Source organism: Lipotes vexillifer, unplaced genomic scaffold (genome assembly GCF_000442215.2).
Source record: "Lipotes vexillifer unplaced genomic scaffold, Lipotes_vexillifer_v1.1 scaffold733, whole genome shotgun sequence".
Lineage (NCBI taxonomy): Eukaryota > Metazoa > Chordata > Mammalia > Artiodactyla > Lipotidae > Lipotes > Lipotes vexillifer.
In genome coordinates, this window is record NW_006799374.1 from 221413 (window position 1) to 242225 (window position 20813).

General features: G+C 40.2%; 1 protein-coding gene across 1 annotated transcript in view; it reads left to right on the plus strand.

Annotated features, from left to right (window-relative positions):
• The window catches only part of FMN2 (formin 2), a 312599-nt gene that overhangs the window by 125799 nt on the left and 165987 nt on the right, over positions 1–20813 (plus strand). Inside the window, exons 8-9 of the mRNA XM_007471613.1 lie at positions 4–223; positions 1896–2040. Coding sequence (XP_007471675.1) covers positions 4–223; positions 1896–2040 — 365 coding nt within the window. The remainder of the gene's footprint in view (positions 1–3; positions 224–1895; positions 2041–20813) is intronic.

Genomic DNA, 20813 nt, shown 5'->3' on the forward strand with positions numbered 1-20813 from the left:
CCCCACCCCCTCTGCTTCCTGGATCCGGCCTTGCTCTCCCACCACAAGCTGGGAGTAGCACTTCACCAACACTGCAGGCGTGTGGATTTCTTCCTCCACCGTTGCCAGCTGGCTTGTTTGGGTTCGGGTTGAACCAGGACAAAGGGAGCAGGAAGCAGGCAATAGAACCTTGTCGGCCGATGAAGCCTCTGTATTGGACGAGAATTCAACTGCACAGTAAAAGGTAACGTGAACAGGGACTCATCTTTGCATAATATTGTCAATACGAGGGAAGCATTTTCCTTTAAAACTCTGGAGAAAAATGAGTAAAAATAAAACAAATAAAAGTAAAACTTGCCTGTAGACGATTACATCAATATTTAGTGAAGCAATTTTAGACTCTTTTCCAGAAGTATCAAAGGAATAAAACAAATGACGAATCGATATACACATTTCTGTCTGTATAGTTTTTGATTGATTTTTATAGATAAAGGGATATATTTTTTTAGCATACATGCTGTGTTGCCTCATTGCAGAACCTCACCCTGATAAATAGCTTATAAAAATAAATCAAATCCATAGACAGACTGACTTTTTTTTTTTTTTTTTTTTTTCCCATGGCTCACGGGCCCAGCCGCTCTGCGGCACGTGTGATCCTCCCGGACCGGGGCACGAACCCATGTCCCCTGCATCGGCAGGTGGACTCTCAACCACTGCACCACCAGGGAAGCCCCAGACTGACTCCTGAGTGAGGATGTTTCATACTTTTGAAGGCATGGTCTTGTTTTACTATTCAGAAATTTGCTACACAAAAATACACACATCCACACCCCATGTGTGAAATGACTTAGTTCTGAGCATTTCATGGCACTTTTGTAGATGATATGCAACACTGTGAGGTCATAAAATCACAAACTTATATGATTTTTATAAAATATGTGATATTTGTAAAAGAATGCCTCCCAGCAGGTACGCTGTTGGTGTATTACTTATCCATGGATGGTCCATAACCTGGTTCCCCGACCCCTGGGATGGTACTGGGACATGGCTGTGGAATGCACCAGTGGGAGAAAAAACATGCCCTTAAATTTCACTGGACTTCCTTGTCCCAAGTTCTCGTGACTCTTTAAATTTGTGTGTGTGTGTGTATGTGTGTGTGTATGTGATGTGGCACAGATTTAGAATAGGATATTTACCAGGTTCATTTTCATTTCTTATATTAATTTTCTCTTCACTGAGTCATAGTGGGAGAGGAACCTATCTATTTTGACTATTTCTGACTTTGCAGCTCATTCTCTGAGTAATTTGATGGGTCACTTCTATGTGCCGAGACATCATTTCCAAATGTGCCCCACACTCATTTCATCCATATGCAGTATATGAAGTTCTTTTTGTCTTGCTTTTTTTGAATGGATCTCCCCTTCTTAGGTGGCACTACATGACTCCACAGTCACTGAAGAGTCAGGAGACATGCAGTGATGGGCAGCGGTGGGGAGACGAAGGTGCCTCTGTGGGCATGAAGTGATTTATTTTCAACCCACAAATAACCCAAGCTGATGGGTCAGGTTGGGTTTGTGAGATATCAGACATTTCCTGCCTTGAGAGCCATACAGAGATGGGCTCTTCTTTTATGTTTTTATATGGCGACTTGATGACTGAGAATTCCTGGAAATGATTCTTTCCAGGCAAATGTCTCATTCTGTATTGATGCTGTTTCTCATCACGTTGATTAAGCAAATGGTGATTGTACAGAAAAGAGCATCTTCCCCCCGATCTCCCTCCATCCTCCGCTGCCTGCTGTCCTATCCCTGCTCCTCTGACGCCTCTGTCCTCTCTGTCCCCATCTGTCGCTGCTCACTGTAATGTCCTGCAGTTTGGTTTGAATGCTCTCTCATGGGTCTTTTGCTTAACTTTAGAGACTCCAGTGCTTCACTTATTTGGGAAAAAATTGAAGAGCCATCCATAGATTGTCATGAATTTGAAGAATTATTTTCTAAAACTACTGTAAAGGAAAGGAAGAAACCAATTTCTGATACCATCACAAAGACCAAGGCTAAACAAGTGAGTACTCATGTGTTTTCTGAAGTTGGACAGTGTTTTGGGCATAAGTGTGAACTTTCATTAGAGAAAAACATTCACATTGTTTTCTGGGCTGTGTACCCTCCACAGTCTGTAAGCAGGTAGCAGAGGTTAGCATTTTAGAACATGAAGTTAAGTGAGACTTTCCCAGATAGAACAACAAATAATCATCTCCACCAAGTGATCATGTTCTGACTACTTTATTCGTAGCTTCATGATACATATTTCCAGAATTTCACCAATTGCTTGTTTCCAGAATTAGTTGTCTAGAAACAAACTGTCACTTGATTGAAATCCATATTAGTGCTAGTATGGATGGAAAGAAAGGTAAGAGTGAGCAAATGAAAGCAAGCAAGAAATCCAGTCCTTAGTAACCAGTCATGTGTTTTGTATTTTGTTGCTATTGTAATACCTGAGTGGATGCCCTGCAGAACCCAGCTAAACAGTCACCTTGCACTTGACACAGGGAAGAGACTCTTGTATCCAGTTCCAACATCTCCATTCTGTGTCAGCACTTTTGATCTATCCTGTGACACCTGAGTCCCAAAGATAAGGAAAAGTGCATTTGGAGGAAAACATTTTCATGCAATGTTTTTCCACTGATCCAGCCAGTGGCCTTGATTATGAAATGATTTTGTAAATTTCTCAAGGCAGCCATTCAGGAAAGTGTAGTAAAGTCTTAGAACAATGAGCCCAGAAGGAAGGTAATGCTGTTGGTGCCCATCCTTCACCCTGAAGCGGGGGATGGTGGGCAGCTCCGTCTTTTTGGGTGAAACAAATAGAGAGAAATGAGGCCTGAAGCTGGCACAGCTTCCCCAGGCGAGTGGCAACTAAGGGGTGATGTGATTCTGTGAACTTTTGCTACTGACCTGGAAGTTGTAGCTAGAAGTCTGACCCAGAGATATTTCCATCCATATTTATTTCGAAGCAGACAGCTGCCCCCAGATGGGTGCTGCGGAATCCAGCCAGGAGGGGTGGGTTTGAACGGAACCTCTAGCTGAGCTGGGGGCAGCCCCACCACAGGCATCTGTATTAATCTGACGATGATGCAAACCCAAATGTGATGCAGTTGCATTTTTTAGAACCATTTATGATGACACAGCTGGTTGCTGGTGACTTTAGATCAGAAAAGGCACTGAATAAATATTTAACAAATAAGCCAGCTGGCTGGAGGAGGAGGGCTTTATACATATCAGTGACTATACCCAGTAGTGATTAAAAGCCAGAAAATAGCTCATCTCAAAATAAGCAATATCGCCAAGGTGGCTTTGTCAATGGAATAAAGGTAAATGGAAAACCACGTTTTTCTTGCAGAGGTAAATGTTCTAAACGGCATGTTTGCATATAGTACATGTAGGCTGAGTCATCACACCTCTTCCCATGGACCGTATCAGAAATGGAAAAGCTGTCTGGGTGGGGAATATGGGCAGGGAGTGTGGAGGTTGGGTACAGCTAGGCAGCGGGGTTGTCACATGATGAAGGGCAGAGGTGATGCGGACGTCACTAGTCTAGGGATGAAATTCTCCAAAATGCCAAGCACGTCCTCCATATCTCCTGTCACCACTTTTTTTCTGTTAAATGAACAGAGATGAGGAAGCTGCCGCATGTTACCTGCAAGTATACGATTTCATGAGTTTTTTGATGTAGTATTCAGTTTTTAAGCCTACTGAAATAAGATTTCTGTACAAATCGTGAAGATTTCAGATTCAGGTAGCTGGCATGAGATGGCCCCCTTCCACACAACCATCATGTGCAGCGTCATGTCTGCACAGTGGCCTCACCCTGTCGTGAGCCCATCAGTAAACTGTGGGTACGAGCCTTTGCCAGTGCTGTCATTTGCACCCGTTGGTGGTGACACAGCTATTGACCTGCAGCTTAAAGAGGGTTTGTGGACCAGTCTCCATCCTGACTCCTGATGAGCTTGTCAGCATATCCTTGGCCAGGGTCTTGTACTCAGTTCTGCTATTCAGGTTTGTTTTGGGAGAGATAAAGTAATTTTTCCAGTATGTTGGTAAGAGAAAAATCTGCTACAAAGTGTTAGATGGCTGAATAAAGCCAGTTTTATTTAACTCTGTTGTATTTGGAAGAAAAAATTACCTATTCCAACTACTTGAGACATGTAAAATTTCATTTAAGGAAAACATATTTTCCATATGCATGCAAGCACACTGAGCTCTGAGCAACACGGACTTGGGGCACCAACTTTTGCGCAGTCCAAGATGTCTGTACAAATTATAATCAGCCTTTTGTATTCGGGCTCCCACCATATCCGAGGTTCCACATCCGTGGACAAAACCACCCTCAGCTCGTGTAGTGCTGCAGTATTTACTACTGAAAAGACTCTGTGTGTCAGCGGACCTGCACAGTCCAAACCACTGACCTGTGGTTGCCCTTGTATAGGTGGACCCTGATTTCCAGTGAGACTGATAGCCATTGATGCTGTGGTTGCCCTTGTTATATGTAGACACTGATTTCGAGTGAGACTGGTTGCCGTTGATGCTATAGCCTGTGTTTATGGAGGTTTTTCTAGCCACTCTTCTCACACACAGTGGAAGCCAAGAGCTCTGGTTTCTCCAAATACTTTAAAAGAGCTAGATAATACTTCTGTGATCTGTCCTCTTCTTGAAAATAAGTCTGCGGCTGGATGCACTGGCCTTTAGTAGCTCTCTCGGGAGATATGTCTTCTGTGTGACCACAGAGGTCCCACACCTGGACAGCTTGCTCTGTGGCATAAAGAGAAGGGGCTGCTCTCTGGACTCTGGAGTGGCTGCAGTGAGGCATGTTTGGTGTCTCTCAGACCTTTGTCCTCCAGGGAACCCAACACAGAGCTTTCCTTATTTTTTCATGGAACCTGTATTTAAGTTGTGTGCCTACGTCTTAGCACACCGGTCTTCATTGTGAGGTTATGAAAGCATAAGGAGATTCGCTAAGAAGGTATAGTTTTATCAGACTATGATTTCATATAGTTCTCCTTTAGCAAATGAGCGTGATGCTTATAGGTCAGAATTAAATATCGAGCTGCTCACTCGGTGAAACAACAACCGTGTCGCCCACGGAATCAAGAGGAAGATGAGGTCCCTGTTTGAAACATGACACACACACACACACTTGCCAATTTTTAAGGAACGTCCCAGAGCGAGTACGTGGTGACCCATGTCCTGCGTCTCACAGGCGAGTTCAGTGCCTGTTAATGTTGAGAGTGACCCTAAGTCACCTCAGGATCTTCGTGTCCAAGGAAAGATTAAATTAACCCAAGCTTATGAGCAGGGAAGTGGGAGAATTTACACTGGAGTGATCTTGACAGTAGGAATTCCCTGACAAAGAGGTTTCTAGTTAATCCAGTGTCAGATGAGGTCCGAGCAGAGATACTTTGGGAAACAGGAGTAGCAGCAGCAGCTTCAGCAGTAGTACTAGTACCAGCAGGGATCATGGCAGCAGCCCCGGCCGCCGTGGAGCCTGCAGGTGCGTGGTCCTTGTCTGCGCAGCCCCACGCTGGCTCATTCCACCCCCTAATCCTGTGAGGGAGACCCCATATCCCTGGTGCACAGCACACAAAGCTGAGACCTCACGCTCCCAGCACAGTGAGGGGCGGAGCTCGGGTGCAGACCCAGCCGTCCGGCTGCAGAGCCTGTGTTCCTCATCATTAGCCATAGGTGTGGATGTGAAATATTATAGATGAGGGCAAGTGTGGGATGGGATTTATAAGGAGACTAGAATAGATCCTTTCTGAAAAGAATCTGAATTTGTACTGATTTTCATATGTGTTCCATATTCAAATGACTAGTTACGTTTATAAAATTGTGTGTGGAGATACTTTTAAAGCCTTTTCTGTATTCTAACAGATTTTGATAAGTACATAAACTATGATACCACCAAATATGGCATTTGCCCAATTAAATAAAATTTATCAGAGTGATGTGAGCCTTAGACACATAAGCTTTTGTAAGCAGTAAAAATGAGGGCCTTTTGCTTGTGTGGCAAATAAATAGTGGGTGGAGGTACAGCCATTGTGGTTAAACCCACCAGATGTTGAGTGGAGATAGTTTTGATTCCACCAAAAGGGACGTTTCTGTAAAATATGCCTTAAGTCAAAAATGTCTAATAATCCTTAAAAGGTGTGTAAAGGAACATGCTTCCCACAATATAAATTTGCACACAGAACTTAACAAGAGTGAATGAAAAGAATCTGTTTTTTTTTTTTTTTTCCTGCGGTACGAGGGCTTCTCACCACTGTGGCCTCTCGCGTTGCGGAGCACAGGCTCCGGGCGTGCAGGCTCAGCGGCCATGGCTCACGGGCCCAGCCACTCTGCGGCATGCGGGATCCTCCCGGACTGGGACACGAACCCATGTCCCCTGCATCGGCAGGCGGACTCTCAACCACTGCGCCACCAGGGAAGCCCCAAAGAATCTGTTTTGCTTTTTAAGTACATAATTGCCATTTATATAACCATTTGTTGCAACAAATGAATTTCTTCCTGGGTTTCTTCTGTTCTATTTATCAGATTAAAATGCTCTGCCCAAAGAATGGGGGAGAGAAGGAATTCATGATAGTTAAATATTTGTTTGGCTTCAGCTTCTGGAAATATGATTAGAAAAATAGATAGTTAAATCTGCTACTTATTATTAGGGGAGTTAATAAAAGACATTTGGCATTTTGTTCGATCTTGCCACTGTGCTTTCTGACCTAACTTCTAAAAAGCCTTTTTTGTATTTTGTAAAACTTCATAATAACAATGGGAAAAGAAGCATTCATTACTTAAATGTTCCTGTGTGGGAGTGTGTTATGTAACGCCTCCAAGTATTCTTACGTGAAATAGTAATTGCCATTAAAACGATTTTTCCTACTATGTTGGGGTGCTGGGAAAACGTTTGAGCTGTACTTCAAATACTATTGTAAGATTGGTTGGTCAGAAAATAAGACAAGGGTATGTATTTTACCTGTGAATCTCTGCTTGACTTGTACCAAGCGCAAATATTTATCTTTAGATTAAAAAATATGTTTTATCATAATCAGTTGATATTTCAGTGTTCACAGGCTGGTGGCCTGAATGATCATCTGAGAGGTATAAGTCTAGTTGTCTGTATTGGTGTTAAGTTTTCCTGTCGTAGCTGGCAAGGATGTGTTTTGATTGGATGGTTCTATTTGTCTCGTAGACCTAAAATAATGTCTGAAATACCAAATATCTTATAATAAGACAATTTAGATCTGTTTTGGGGAATACATCATAAACATTTGGTACTTTGCAATTTTTAACAGGGTGTTTGTTTTTATCAATAATAGAATACATTTCTGTTGCAAGCCTTAAAAGTGTATTTATGTAGAAAACCACATCAATATACAAGGCTATAGTTAGAAGAACATACATTTTGTGGATCCTAGGTTTGTTTTAGATGTTGAAAGATTCATTACTTTTTGTGGAGATGCTTTTTCTCTAATTATTTGTAGAGCATACCCAGTCAATTCAAAGAATGTAACAATAATAACTTCTTTTTAAAAAATTTTCTTTTGGTCAAAATATTATTTTTATACTTGTAAGTAAATGGCTACAAAACAAATAAGCAAAAAGCCTAATGACATAATAAAAAGGAAATATAATTAGGCTAATCATCCTTGACCTTGCCGGATGTATTGGGAAAATTATATCTGATTAATTGTACTTTGGAATTGCAAAAATTTAGTCATGATGCTGAAGTTTAATTCTTTTGGACTTCATATTTGCATACTATGATGATATTAAGATTTTGTTGGACAAGGTATATTAGAAAAGGGTATTAATTTTTAATGGCTGGGTTCTATTTATTATGATCCATAGACATTGAAAAAAGGGTTGTTTGGAAAATATACTTGAGATTCATTACCTTTTATGATTGTCTATGGAAACTAAAACTCATCCTTGCAAAAGTGAGGAAAGATTTTTGGTCAGATGAAGGGAGAGTGTTTTCTCAGTATTGCTAGTGTGGAGAACCCGGAAAACTGGAGGGAAGGGGGGCACAAGTTATGTTCGCTGTTGCATCCCTTTCTTGATCCGATGGGAACAGGGTTTCTCCATTTCAGCCGGGAGTTCAGCAAAGAAAAGCAGCAGCCATGCCAGGGAGAGCCAGTACTAACCACTCCGGTCACATTGGGCGCTGCCCATAGTCAGGACTCAAATGGAGCGAGTTAGCTGGACTTAGGGTGAGGCTGTTGGAAGAGATGAGGCTTGAAGTGGGCCTTGAAGAATGTATTTCATTCACACGTGTACAGAGGAATAAGGGATGGATTTTGAAAGTAGCACCGCAAGCAGAGATTTCCCTTGTTTAAAACCCTAGAAAATCAGCCAGTAGAGCAGCAACCTTCTGTGTATGGGGAGCTCCTGTCTGATGGTTTCAGGGATGCGGACGTGGGTTGTTGACAGATATTTCCCTTCACTGAATGTGTGTCCTTCTCATCTTTCAGCAGAAGTCTTTAGGTTTTTCTCATTAGACATAAGAGTGAGAATTGAATTTAGGTAAATTAGACCTGAAGTTAATTTTGATGTCTTGGTGCTACATAGTGGAATGTACGTTTCTATACCATGGACAACGGCAGGATTCTGGACTATCTGAGAGCAAAGGAGAATTTTATTTCTCGTTTGACTTACACAGTTACCATTATGATAGCTCCCGCCTTTGCCCGTGGGAGGTGATGCTGCTGACAGTAGACTGGTTGTTCCCACTGTACCTCCTGTGACCTAAGCTGAAAAATGTTCCCAGTTATCTGGGGGCACAAATTTAAGACTTAGAAGAAAAATTAATGTTCTTATTTATAGCTCTGTTTTTTAAATTTAAACCTTTTATTTATTTATTTATATTTATTTATTTATTTATTTATTTATTTATTTATTTATTTATGGCTGTGTTGGGTCTTCATTGCTGCATGCGGGCTTTCTCTAGTTGCGGTGAGTGGGGGGCTTCTCTTGTTGCACAGCACGGGCTCTAGGCGCATGGGCTTCAGTAGTCGTGGCACGTGGGGTCCGTAGTTGTTGCTCACAGGCTCTAGAGCGCAGGCTCAGTAGTTGTGATGCACAGGCTTAGCTATTCCACGGCATTTGGGATCTTCCCGGACCAGGGCTCGAACCCTGTTCCCTGCATTGACAGGCAGATTCTTAACCACTGAGCCTCCAGGGAAGTCCCAAACCTTTTTTATTTAAACCAAAATACAAGTAAATTTATGTTTCTTTTTCAAAACGATGTTCATAATGGAAGATTTCTAACATTTCTGCTTATTTTTTGGTTTTGTTAATAAGTGAATTTTTAAAATTACTAAACTTGAAACTCCATCTGAAATATCACATTAAAAATTTCTTTGGAGATGGGCCTTCTAGACTGACAGACCAGCAGCTTGACAGGACCTCTTCTCAGCAAAACAACAATTTAACTGGTGAGAATTATAACAAAAATACTCATTTAAAGTCTCTGGAAATTGTCCTCAGGGCACAGAGGAAATGGAGAAACACCCACTCAAGAAGACCTCCTGAAACTTGGTTAGGACAGTGAGACCCACAGCGTCTGAGCCCTGAGATGCTCTGTTCCAGCCTCTGGTGTGTGCAGCCTGGACAGGCTCTGTGGCTGTGGCCCTTCCTTGGAAGGGTAGGAAACTGGCATCTCAGTCCCCTGTTGCTCTGTTCCAGGCAACCACGGAGAACTAGGGAAATAGCCGAGAAGGGCCGTCCACGGATCACAGTCAGCCCTGGATGTCAGGAAGGCCGTGCACGTTGCCCCCACTCAGGAGCCATCAGGTGAGGGCACGGGCACCGGGACAGTGTCCCTAAACCTCATCAGACTCATCAGAACTGAGTGCAGTCTTCATTGCACAAGTGTCTTAAACACACATTTGTGCGAATATTGACCTGGGGACAACTCCTAATCCAGGCTTAAAAATAAAGTCCGTTATGTCTGGCAACCTGAAGGCTGTGTGCATGCCCAAGACTGCAACTTTTTAGGAGCAATTAGAGAAGATCCAAGTTATTAGTTCCTGGCTCAATGTGGGAAAAAAATTCTGTAAATTCCCTCTAAGGCAGCAGGCCCCAACCTTTTTGGCACCAGGGACCAGTTTCGTGGAAGACAGTTTTTCCACGGACCGGGGTGGGGGTATGATTTGGGGATGATTCAAGCACATTACATTTATTGTGCACTTTATTTCTATTATTATAACATTGTAATATATAATGGAATAATTATACAACTCACCATCATGCAGAATCAGTGGGAGCCCTGAGCTTGTTTTCCTGCAACTAGATGGTCCCATCTGAGAGGGATGGGAGACAGTGATACCCAAGGTGAGTTCCTTATGTCCACTGTACTCCATAAACTCGTTTTGGTTGCTGTCACTGCAGAAAACCATGCTTCACAAAGATAGGATGTTGGAAACGGAAGCAGGCTTTTCAGTGCTTTTGTGGCAATCTCAGGGTTTTCTGCCTTGACTTTAATCCAGAACGTATGGAGATTTGAAGTTGTCTCAAACATATTTTTGAGGGCACCATCATTTGTGATCTCGAGCAGTTGATCCTCTTTTAGCACAGACAAAGTCGATTTCACCTGGCTTATTCACAAATGGGTCATGGATCAATTCCTTCCCAGTTCGGGGCTCTTTGTGGTTGGGAAGTGATGCTCAAACTCTTGAAAGCTGAGATAGGTGATCATGCACCAGCAGGGAGAAAGAAGGCCCTGACTCAGTCTCTTTCAAAATCTCTGCTAATGTTTGAAACATGTCAAAAATCCCAGTGTTCACTCGTCACCCCCATAATTCCAGTTTGGCTTTGAATGCAACCACTTTATCTGCCGACTTGAATACAGTTGTCTTTCTCCCCTGAAGTGACAGATGGGTTCGTTGAACAGGTTGAATATGTCACACAAGTAAGCAAGTTTTGCCACCCATTCTGTGTCACTGAAATGTGCTGCCAGTGGTGACTGTTTTTCTGTAAGAAATCTCTGGAGCAGCTCTCGTAACTCAAAAACTCTGTTCAGTGATCTACCTTTGGAAAGCCATCTCACTTCTGTGTATGCTCTGCATCCATCTCCTCACAGAGCTGCATGAACAGACGTGAGTTAAGGGCATGTACTTTAACGTGGTTGATAATTTTAATCACATCCTGCAAAACGTTAACAGGTGACATTTTTCAGCTAGCCAGCATTTCTCTATGGATGACACAGTGCATAGACTCACATTCAGAAGCAACCTCTTTGACCAGAGTAGTGAAACCAGAAAGTCGTCCAGTCATGGCAGATGCTCCATCCATGCATATACCGACAAAAAATGACCAATTCAGTTTCCCTGATATGTAATCATTCAAAGACTGGGAATACTTCTGCAGCTCTGGTGTTGGTTGGCAACAAAAGTGCACATATAATATATCCTCAGGCACATCCACCTGAAAAGCATGTTGCACAAAAACAAGCATTGTTGCCTTTCAACATCTGTAGGCTCGTCAACCTGGATGGCGTACCATGGAGACTCACTAATCCTCTCTAACAGTTGTGCCTTAATATCCTCTGCTGATTCATCAATTCATCTACTTACGGTGCTAGCCAAAAGAGGAACATGTGCCACAATGTGAGCTGAAGCCTCTCCTAAAAGTTCATGCAAATGTCCTTAGCAGCAGACGGGATCAGCTCTTCACCAATAGTAAAGGGCTTCTTAGCTTTAGCAATGCGGTTAGCCACTAAGAATGATGCTGTCAGCCCAGATACATTTGATGAAGTGGTGGCCTTCAATAATCGCTTCTGTTCTTTGTGTTCACGTTTTTTTTTTCTTTTGAAAAAATCCGAAGCCTCGTCTTTTAATGCAGGGTGCTTGGTCTCCATGTGGCGAAGCCATTTTGAAGGTTTCATGGCTTCCTTGGATAGCCAGTCACCACATATTATACAAAGCGGGCTTGGAGAATGTGAATCACCTGTTGCAATGAACCCATAATTTAAGTATGACTTGATATTTTATTTTAAATACAGCTTTCTTTTTGTTGGCAGTCTTAGAGTCTTCTGTTGTCTCATCATTGGGTGTTTCCCCCTTTTCAAAGAAGCTCTCCAGTGATGTTTATTTTTTACTCATTTCGGCTAGGGTTAGCTTGTGAGCTTACAAAAACTATGACTGAGCAAGTGCGCAGTGCAGGAAAGAGGCACGGCCGGAAGTGGTAAATAAAATAATGGGCGGGACACGTGGACTAAAATAAGAGTCGGATTCTGACTTCACGCCTTCCACCAGATGCAGCTGTACAATTGAAGTACATCAACTCACTTGCCACTATAAAGCCTGACATCAGATGCAGCTTAATTGCCACTTGCCACTCACTGATAGGGTTTTGATATGAATCTGCAAGCAATTGATTTATTATGGTCTCTGTGCAGTCAAACCTCTCTGCTAATGATAATCTGTATTTGCAGCCGCTCCCCAGTGCTAGCATCACCGCCTCAGCTCCACCTCAGATCATCCATCAGGCATTAGATTCTCATAAGGAGCACACAACCTAGATGCCTTGCATGCACAGTTCACAGTAGGGTTTGCACTCCTGTGAGAATCTAATGCCACCGCTGATCTGACAGGAGGCAGAGCTCAGGTGGTAATGCAAGCGATGGGGAGTGGCTGTGAATACAGATGATGCCTCATTTGCTCTCCTGCCACTCACCTCCTGCTGTGTGGCCCATTTCCTGGTGGGCTACGGACTGGTATGGGGGTTTAGGGATCCCTGCTCTAAGGCATGCCCTGTATCTCACCCACAGAGTGGTTAAGGGTAAAGCTTTAAGTGGTTAAAGGAGCAGAAGCACACTCTTTAGCTTTCACTTTAGATAAAAACGTGGGGAAGCATGTGTGCAGGAAGGTTAGGTAGCACACTGCAGCAGGAACAGACTTCCCTGAGTGGGTTTGACCACGTCACTGAGCAATTGAACAAGCAAACACAAACACAATAAGCTCTGGGGCCTAGAAGGGAAAGTCCGTACCCAGAGTTGCTGTTATGTTATCTGAAATGTCCAGTTTTCAACAACAGAAGATGAGACATACAAGGAAGCAAAAAAATGTGACCCATATACAGGGAAGCAAATGAGCAGGCAACAAAAACTTTGTTCATAGGGGCCCATGTGTTGTACTTTACAGAAATAGACTTCAAAGCACCATTCTAAATGTGTCCAAAGAACTGAAGAAAACAGTTTCTAAGAAATAAAGGAAGGTATGATGATAATGTCTCATCAAATTGAGAATATCAGTAAAAAGAAATTTAAAAAATCTAGAGCTGTAAAGTACAATAACCAAAATGAAACAAGAAAAGCACTAAGTGGTTGAACAATTGGTTTGTGGTGGGTGGCAGAAAAAAACTATCAGCAAACTTGAAGATAAATCAATAGAGACTATGTAGTCTGAAAAACAGAAAAAAAGAAAGTTGAAACCTCAGAAAAATGTGGGATACCATTAAGTGACCAATGTACATGAAATGTGAGTATCAGAAGGAGAGGAGAGAGAAAAAGGTGCAGACAATTATTAGAAGTTGTAATGGGTGAAAAGTTCCCAAATTTGATGAAAACACTAATATACGCATCTAAGTTTCGTGAACTTCAAATAGGCAAATACAAAGAGATCTTAGTTATATCTTAGTCAAAATGTGGAAAGCCAAAGGTAAAGGAAAAAGTCTTGAAAGCAGTGAGAGAGAAACAACTCATCACATACAAGGAAACTGCAGCAATGTTAGCAGCAGACTTACCAGAACTAGCGGAGACCAGAAGGCAGTGGGATGACATATTCAAATGCTGAAATGAAAGTGACCAACCAAGATCTTAGATCTAGCAAAACAAGGTTCATAAATGAAGGTGAAATAAAGGCATTCTCAGATAAACAAAAACTGTGAGACTATCTTGCTACCAGACCTGCCTTCTAATACTAAAAGGGTGTTCTTCAGTCTGAAGGTAAATTATATCAGACATGCGTGCATGCGCACACACACACCCCACTGCTTGTAAACATAATTTTCATCTATACAAAATACTGTGTATTTCTTCTCCTTGATTCTTCTGACTGACAAAAACAACTGCATAAAACAATTTGTATGTTGTTGAGCCTGTGACACCCAGAAATGAAATATATTTGAGAACAAAGGAAACTAGTAGAAACAAAAGTTGTGTTACAGTCAGGAACTGACACCGTGTGGCGTGCAAATCTACAGAAAACAGTGAAAAGAGCAATAAAGGGTAAATAAGAAGGTGAATATAACAAGCTGTATGAATATATCTTTCTCCTTCCCTCTCTCAACTTCTTTAAAAGACATATAATTACATAAATTGATGATAACAGTTTGTACCATATATAAATCACAGACAGTATGTGTAACTAATAACATAAACAGGTGGTGAGTGAATGGATGTATAGAGGAGTGAAGTTTCTATGTTTCTGGAATCAAGTCAGTATCAATATGAAGTAGATTCTGGTAAATTAAGATAAATATTATAAGACTTAGAGCAACCACTAAGAAGACTCAAATACTGTATAAAATGAAATCACTAAAGGAATTAAATATCCACTTAATCCATGTATCCATCCATTACAAAAGAAGGTAATAAAGGAAGAACAGAGGAACAAAAAAGACATGAGATATACAGAAAACAAAATGAAAAATAGCAGATATAAATTCAACCATATGGATAATAACTTTAACTGTGAATGTATTAAATAATCCACTCAAATGGCAGACATTATCAGATTGGATAAAAAGAAATCTAAGCATATATTGTATTATAAGAGACATACTTCAGATTCAAAGATACAAATAGGTTGGAAGTAAAAAGAACAACTTTAAACAACCATAAGAGCTGGAGTTGCTGTACTGATACCACACAACATAGACTTAAAAGAAATGTTAGCAGAGGTAAAGTGGGACTTTCCATAATAATGAAAGTGTCAATCTACCAGGAAGATTTCTAAACATGTAGGCATCTAACAACAGTGTCCCAAAATACATGAAGTAAAAACTGACAGAATTTAAGGGGGAAATGAATACTATGTGGACACTACAATAGCCCACTTTCAATAACGGATAGAAAGTTAAGCAGAAGATAAACAAGGAAATAGAAGACTTGGACAGCATTATAAACAAACTAGATCTAAGAGACATGGAACATTCCACTCAGCATCTGCAGAATCAGCAGAACACACATACTGCTCAAGCATTTGTAGAACGTTCTCTAGGATGGACCATATGTTAGGACACACAAAAAAACAAGCCTTAATAAATTTGAGGAGATCAAAGCCTTAATAAATATAAAACTATAAAAAACAAAGTGGTTTCTGATCACAATGGAATTAAATTAGAAATCAATAAAAAATTTGGGGAATTTTCAGATCTGTAAATATTAAACCCTTGAATAACAAATGATTCAAAAAAGAAGTCACAAGAAAAATTAGAAAATACTTTGAAATGAATATAGGTGAAATCACAATAAATTAAATTGTATATTGTATATAAATATATATATATTTAATATATAACAATATATTAAATATATTTAGTACTATGCAAGTAGATCAGTGCTCAGAGAAATTTATAGTGGTAAATATCTTATTAAAAAAGAAAAAAATATCTGAAATCAATCTTACCTTCCACCTTAAAAAACTAAAAAAGAAGAGCAAAGTAAGCCCTAAGCAAGTAGAAAGAAGGAAAGAATAAACACTAGAGTGGAAATAAATGAAATAAATAATAGAAAAATAATAGAGAAAGTAAATGTAACTGAAAGTTGAATCTCTGAGAAGATAACAAAATTGACAAGCCTTTAGCTAGACCATGAAAAATAGGAAGATTCAAATTATTAAAATCAGGAATAAAAGAAAAGACATCACTTATTTGACCTTATACAAACAAAAAAGGATAATGGAGTACTATGAACAATCATATGACAACACATTAGTTAATTTAGATGAAATGGACAAATTCTTAGAAAAACTGACTCAGGAAGAAATAGAAAATCTGAATAGAAAGTAGAGACTTAATCAGTAAAAGACAAACAAAACAACACCAAGAAAACTACCCACAAAGAAAAACCCAGTCCCATATGTCTTCACTGGTGAATTATATCAGACATTCGAAGAAGAATTACCACTGGTCATTCACAATCTCAAGAAATGAAATAGGAGGGAACACATCCCATCTCATTCTGTGAGACCACTTTGCTATCAAAACCAGGCAAACTCATCATAAGAAAAAAAAGGTTACAGGCCAATATCCTATACAAATATAGATAGAAATTCTCGCCAAATGCTACCAAACTGAATCCAGCAAAACGTATAAAGGATTATACACCATGGCCAATGGGATTTATGCTAGGAATGCAAAGTTTCATCTATGAAAATCAATTACTGTAATACACAAAACAAAGGATCAGAGCCCTGTGAACATCTCAATAGGTGCAGAAAGAGCATTTGACAAAATCCTACAGCCTTTCATGATCGAAACATGAAGGAAGCTGGGCATAGAAGGGAACTTCCTCAACCTGATAGAGAGTCTGTGAAAAACCCACAGCTCACATGGAACACTGAATGTTTTCCCTGAGATCTGGAAGGGGACAAGGATATACATTCTCACCAATTCTGTTTAACAATGTGCTAGAAGTTCTCATCAGGGCAGTTGGGCAAGAAAAGGAAATATGTAAATGGCATCTAGATTGGGATGTCTCTCTTTGTAGGTGACATGATCTTGTATATAAAAAACCTAAGGAATCCGCTAAAAAACTATTCAAAATAATAAAAGAATTCAATGAGGTTGAACAAGATATAGAGTCAGTGTACAAAAATCAATTCTATTTCTAGACACTAGCAATTAACACTGTGAAAAATGTGATTAGGAAGACAATTTCCTTTATAATAGCATCAAAAAATAAAATACTTGGGTATAAATTTAACAAAAGAAGTCTAAGACTTATACACTGAAAACTAGAAGACCCTGAAGAAAGTTAAGGTGTATCCAGATAAACAGGATGACACACTGTATTTATAGATGGAAGACACCACCAAATTGTTCCACAGATTCAACAGGGTGTCTAGACAACATCCCAACTGCCTTTACCCCTCAGAAATTGACAAGCCAATCTTGAAAATTCATGTGAAAATGCAAGGGGTTCAGAATATTCAAAACAATATAGAAGAATAAAGTTGGAGGAGTTATACTTCCTGATTACACAGTGATTACAGAGATACAGTAATTATGACAGTGTGGCACAGGCATATGGATAGACGTATTGGTCAATGGAATAGAATTAAGAGCCCAGAAATAAATAGTGTTGTTTATGGTTTATTGATTTTTGACAATGGTACCAAGACATTTCAAGGGCAAAGAATAAGTCTTTTCAACAAGTGGTGCTGAGACAACTGGACATCCACATGCAAAAAAATGAATTTGTACCTCTTAACTCCTACTGTGAACAAAAGTTAACTCAAAATGGATCATAAACTTAAACATAAGAGCTAAAACTGTAAAACTCAGAAGAAAACAGGAGTAAACCACCATGGGTTGGGCAGTGGTTTCTTGGATAGACTCCAAAAGCACATATGGCAAGAGAAAAAAAAGACCAGTTGGACAACATCAAGATGAAAAATATCTGTGCTGCAAACAATACTATCAAGAAAATAAAAAAGATGACCCCCAAAATATGAGAAAGTATTTGCAAATCGTATCTGATCAGGGGTTAATATGCTGAATATGTGTTGAACTCTTACAGCTCAATGAAATGATGACACCACAACCTGACTGAAAGATGGGCAAAGATGTGAATAGAAATGAAACTCAAAACCACCATGTGACACACTTCACATGTACTAGGACGGCTGGAATTCAAAGGAAAGACAGTAACCAGTGTGCAGAGGGTGTGGGGAAGCTGCAGCTCTGGATTTCAGTGTGAATTCTGAGTTTTAATTTCCTATTCATGTAATTACCAGTAAAAATCTTATTTTATGAGAAAGTAAATATTTTTCAGGTAGCTCCAGTTACCCATAGAATAATCATGCCAGACTGTAATTTTCTGTGTAAATAATAATTTTTTCAAGCTTAAAAATCTTTTAAGGTAACCTCCCCAAAAGTGTATCGTCAAAAGTATAAGCTTGTTTTTGACTTACAGAACAAAACGGTTTTATAGGCAAGAGTCCATTCACCTCTGAAGGAGAAATTGATGTCTTTTTTCTTTTGATGAAAATGCTAAAGCTATGGACTGATTTTTCTCTTTAGGAACATGGTCCCTGGGAACATAATGAAAACCCCTTTAGGAGACCCACTGGCTTTTCCGTGGACATTCCGGGACAGTGTTTGTGAGGGTTACGTCCGCTATTGGTTTAACTTTGATTATAAACTGGTTTACCACCTGTACCAGTGGAAGCTTCAGAGGATTTTTCTTCCCTCAAGTCCTTATGTATGAAAGAGGATTGAGAGCAAAATCTAAGGCCCTCTGTGTTTTTAACTTGTGTGCTGAACAGACACGTGAAGCAGAGGAGATTTGCGTTATTAAGCCTAAACCTCAGTTCATAAACTAAAATTGGCCATCCTGGCACCTTCAGCTCTAACCCCCCTCACCCCCCGCCCCCGCCATGTGCAGGAATGTGATGCGTGAGGTCCCATGTGCTCTTGCCCCTGTGATCTCTTACCCTTTACACCCATGAAGAGTGAATTCAGACCAAAAACTGTTAGTTAATGATGCCTCCGTAGAAGCAGGACTTAATTTGCTGCTAATTACGGTACCATTGTAAACCATTGTTGACATATGTTTAGCCTCAAAACCAAAAAAGTGACTTAAGTTTGGTGGTTGTATTCAATTGTTTTCTATGAGGTTGTGTCAGGATTAGAAGTGAATGACATGCCTATCCTTTCATAATTAGCAAATTTTAACTAGGGTAGGAAAAGTGACTTCAAAATAGCAAGTTTTACAAAATATTTTGGGAAACTAATATAAACCTTACCACCCAGAAGTTATGGGGAAACGTACTGAGAGTGATGTCAGTGAACTTGAAGGAGGGCAAAAGGAAGACTGAGCTTGGGCCACAGTCAGCCATGGCCTTGCAGAGGTCAGGCACATTTTCTTATCGCTTTTTCCTGTATAATCATAACAATCATTGTGTTTTGAGGAATGTAGGCAAAGTTTTTCTTTAATTGATCTGCATGGCTGTCTTTATGGATGATTTTGTGTTTTGTGTACTTCTCCACATGAATTCATTCTAATGTCATTAAAACTTTCCATAGAACATAATCAGGTGATTCTTTATAACTTCTTAGCTCTTAGTACAAAGTGTCTCTTTTTAGTACTTTTCTACCTAATGTTGGTGGCTTTACTTGCGGCCCCTTTTACTAAGGTTTTCTGTACTTTAATCAATTAGTGTTATAACTAAAGTTTTTCATATTAGGATGGAATGTCTCCTGCTTTGTTCTAGAAATGAGCATGTTCTTGAAGCAAAACTAGAAGCTGGTGTTTGAGGTGAGACACTCTTTGAAGCCCAGATGGGCACAGGGCTTGATAGAAACTGAGCAAGTCTCCAGCCTCTAAGTGGCGAGAGAAGAAAAAGTAACATTTTGTTGCTGTTTTGAAAGTTAGGTTTCAGTGTTACCCTGGCAACCCCAGACACACTTGGCTGTCTTCTGTTAAGTATAAACTTTCGTATTACAGTAATACCAGCTTGCTTTTGAATACTGCCGCATAGGAAGCAGGTAGATGGAGAGGACTCACGTTCCAGAAACAAAACAGAAACTCATTAGACTGGCTTTTTGGATTCCAGGTTAAGTCTTCCCCAAAATACAAAGCAGCCAAGTCTAAGACCAAACCAAATTTCCCCTTTTAAAAAGATAAGAAATATTTCCCCTTTTTTCTACCAAGTATGGCTAAAGCTTGTTTTAATTTCAACGTCTGATCATTATAAAATGCACATGAAGAAAATAATCAAATAGCAACATGGTTTTAGTTTATTCTCAGTGTTTTGGTGATGCAAAAAATGAAACAGGAAGGGAGGTGTTAGTATATAATGTACAGTTTAAAAGCAAATTATACTATTGGCGAAATTAGAATAGTGTATATAACTTGGAGGAAAAAACATAGCTTCTGAATAGAGATTTGAAGGCCTGGAGATTTGAGACCCTGTGCTGTTTAACCTGGAGAAATGGCTGAGGGGCTTGGAGTGTTCCAGTGATGACTTGAAATAATAAGTAGGTTTTCAACTGATTTGATGGTTTGTATTTTCAAATTAAGACCTGGTTCATTGAGAGATTTTCCACTTAAACAGAGTAAAGCCCTGTGTGAGGTGATCCCCTTTGGTGTTATTTATCCAGCAGACGTCTTCAAGGGCCAGAAACAGTGGTTTGGAGTAAGTCCTCTTGTCAAATCTGCATCAGGCCTTTATCATCCTTCTGAGTTTCTCCTAGTAGGCAAGGCCCCTGTTCTCCGGAGCAGCCCCGGGCACTGCCTGATCTCACTTATGCTCACTGCGTGTTTTCTTCCTGGTAACACACTCCATACATTTTCCCCACATCTCAGGAAACGTCGTTACCCATGTCCTGGGTTTACCACGAGTATCTGAACATCTGTGTTCCTGGGTCTCTTCCATTCGCTCATTCTTTTACCTCGTTTGAAATCATAAAACACTATGGAATTAGAAGCCTACTTGCAAAATCTTTTTCATGTATTTATAAACCTCTTTTTAGCAGGGCCATGTGAGCTGCTGATGTGTCTAAGGCATGAGCATGGCTACCTTAGCTGTATTTACAATTTCATGTTGTTGGAGAATCTGCACT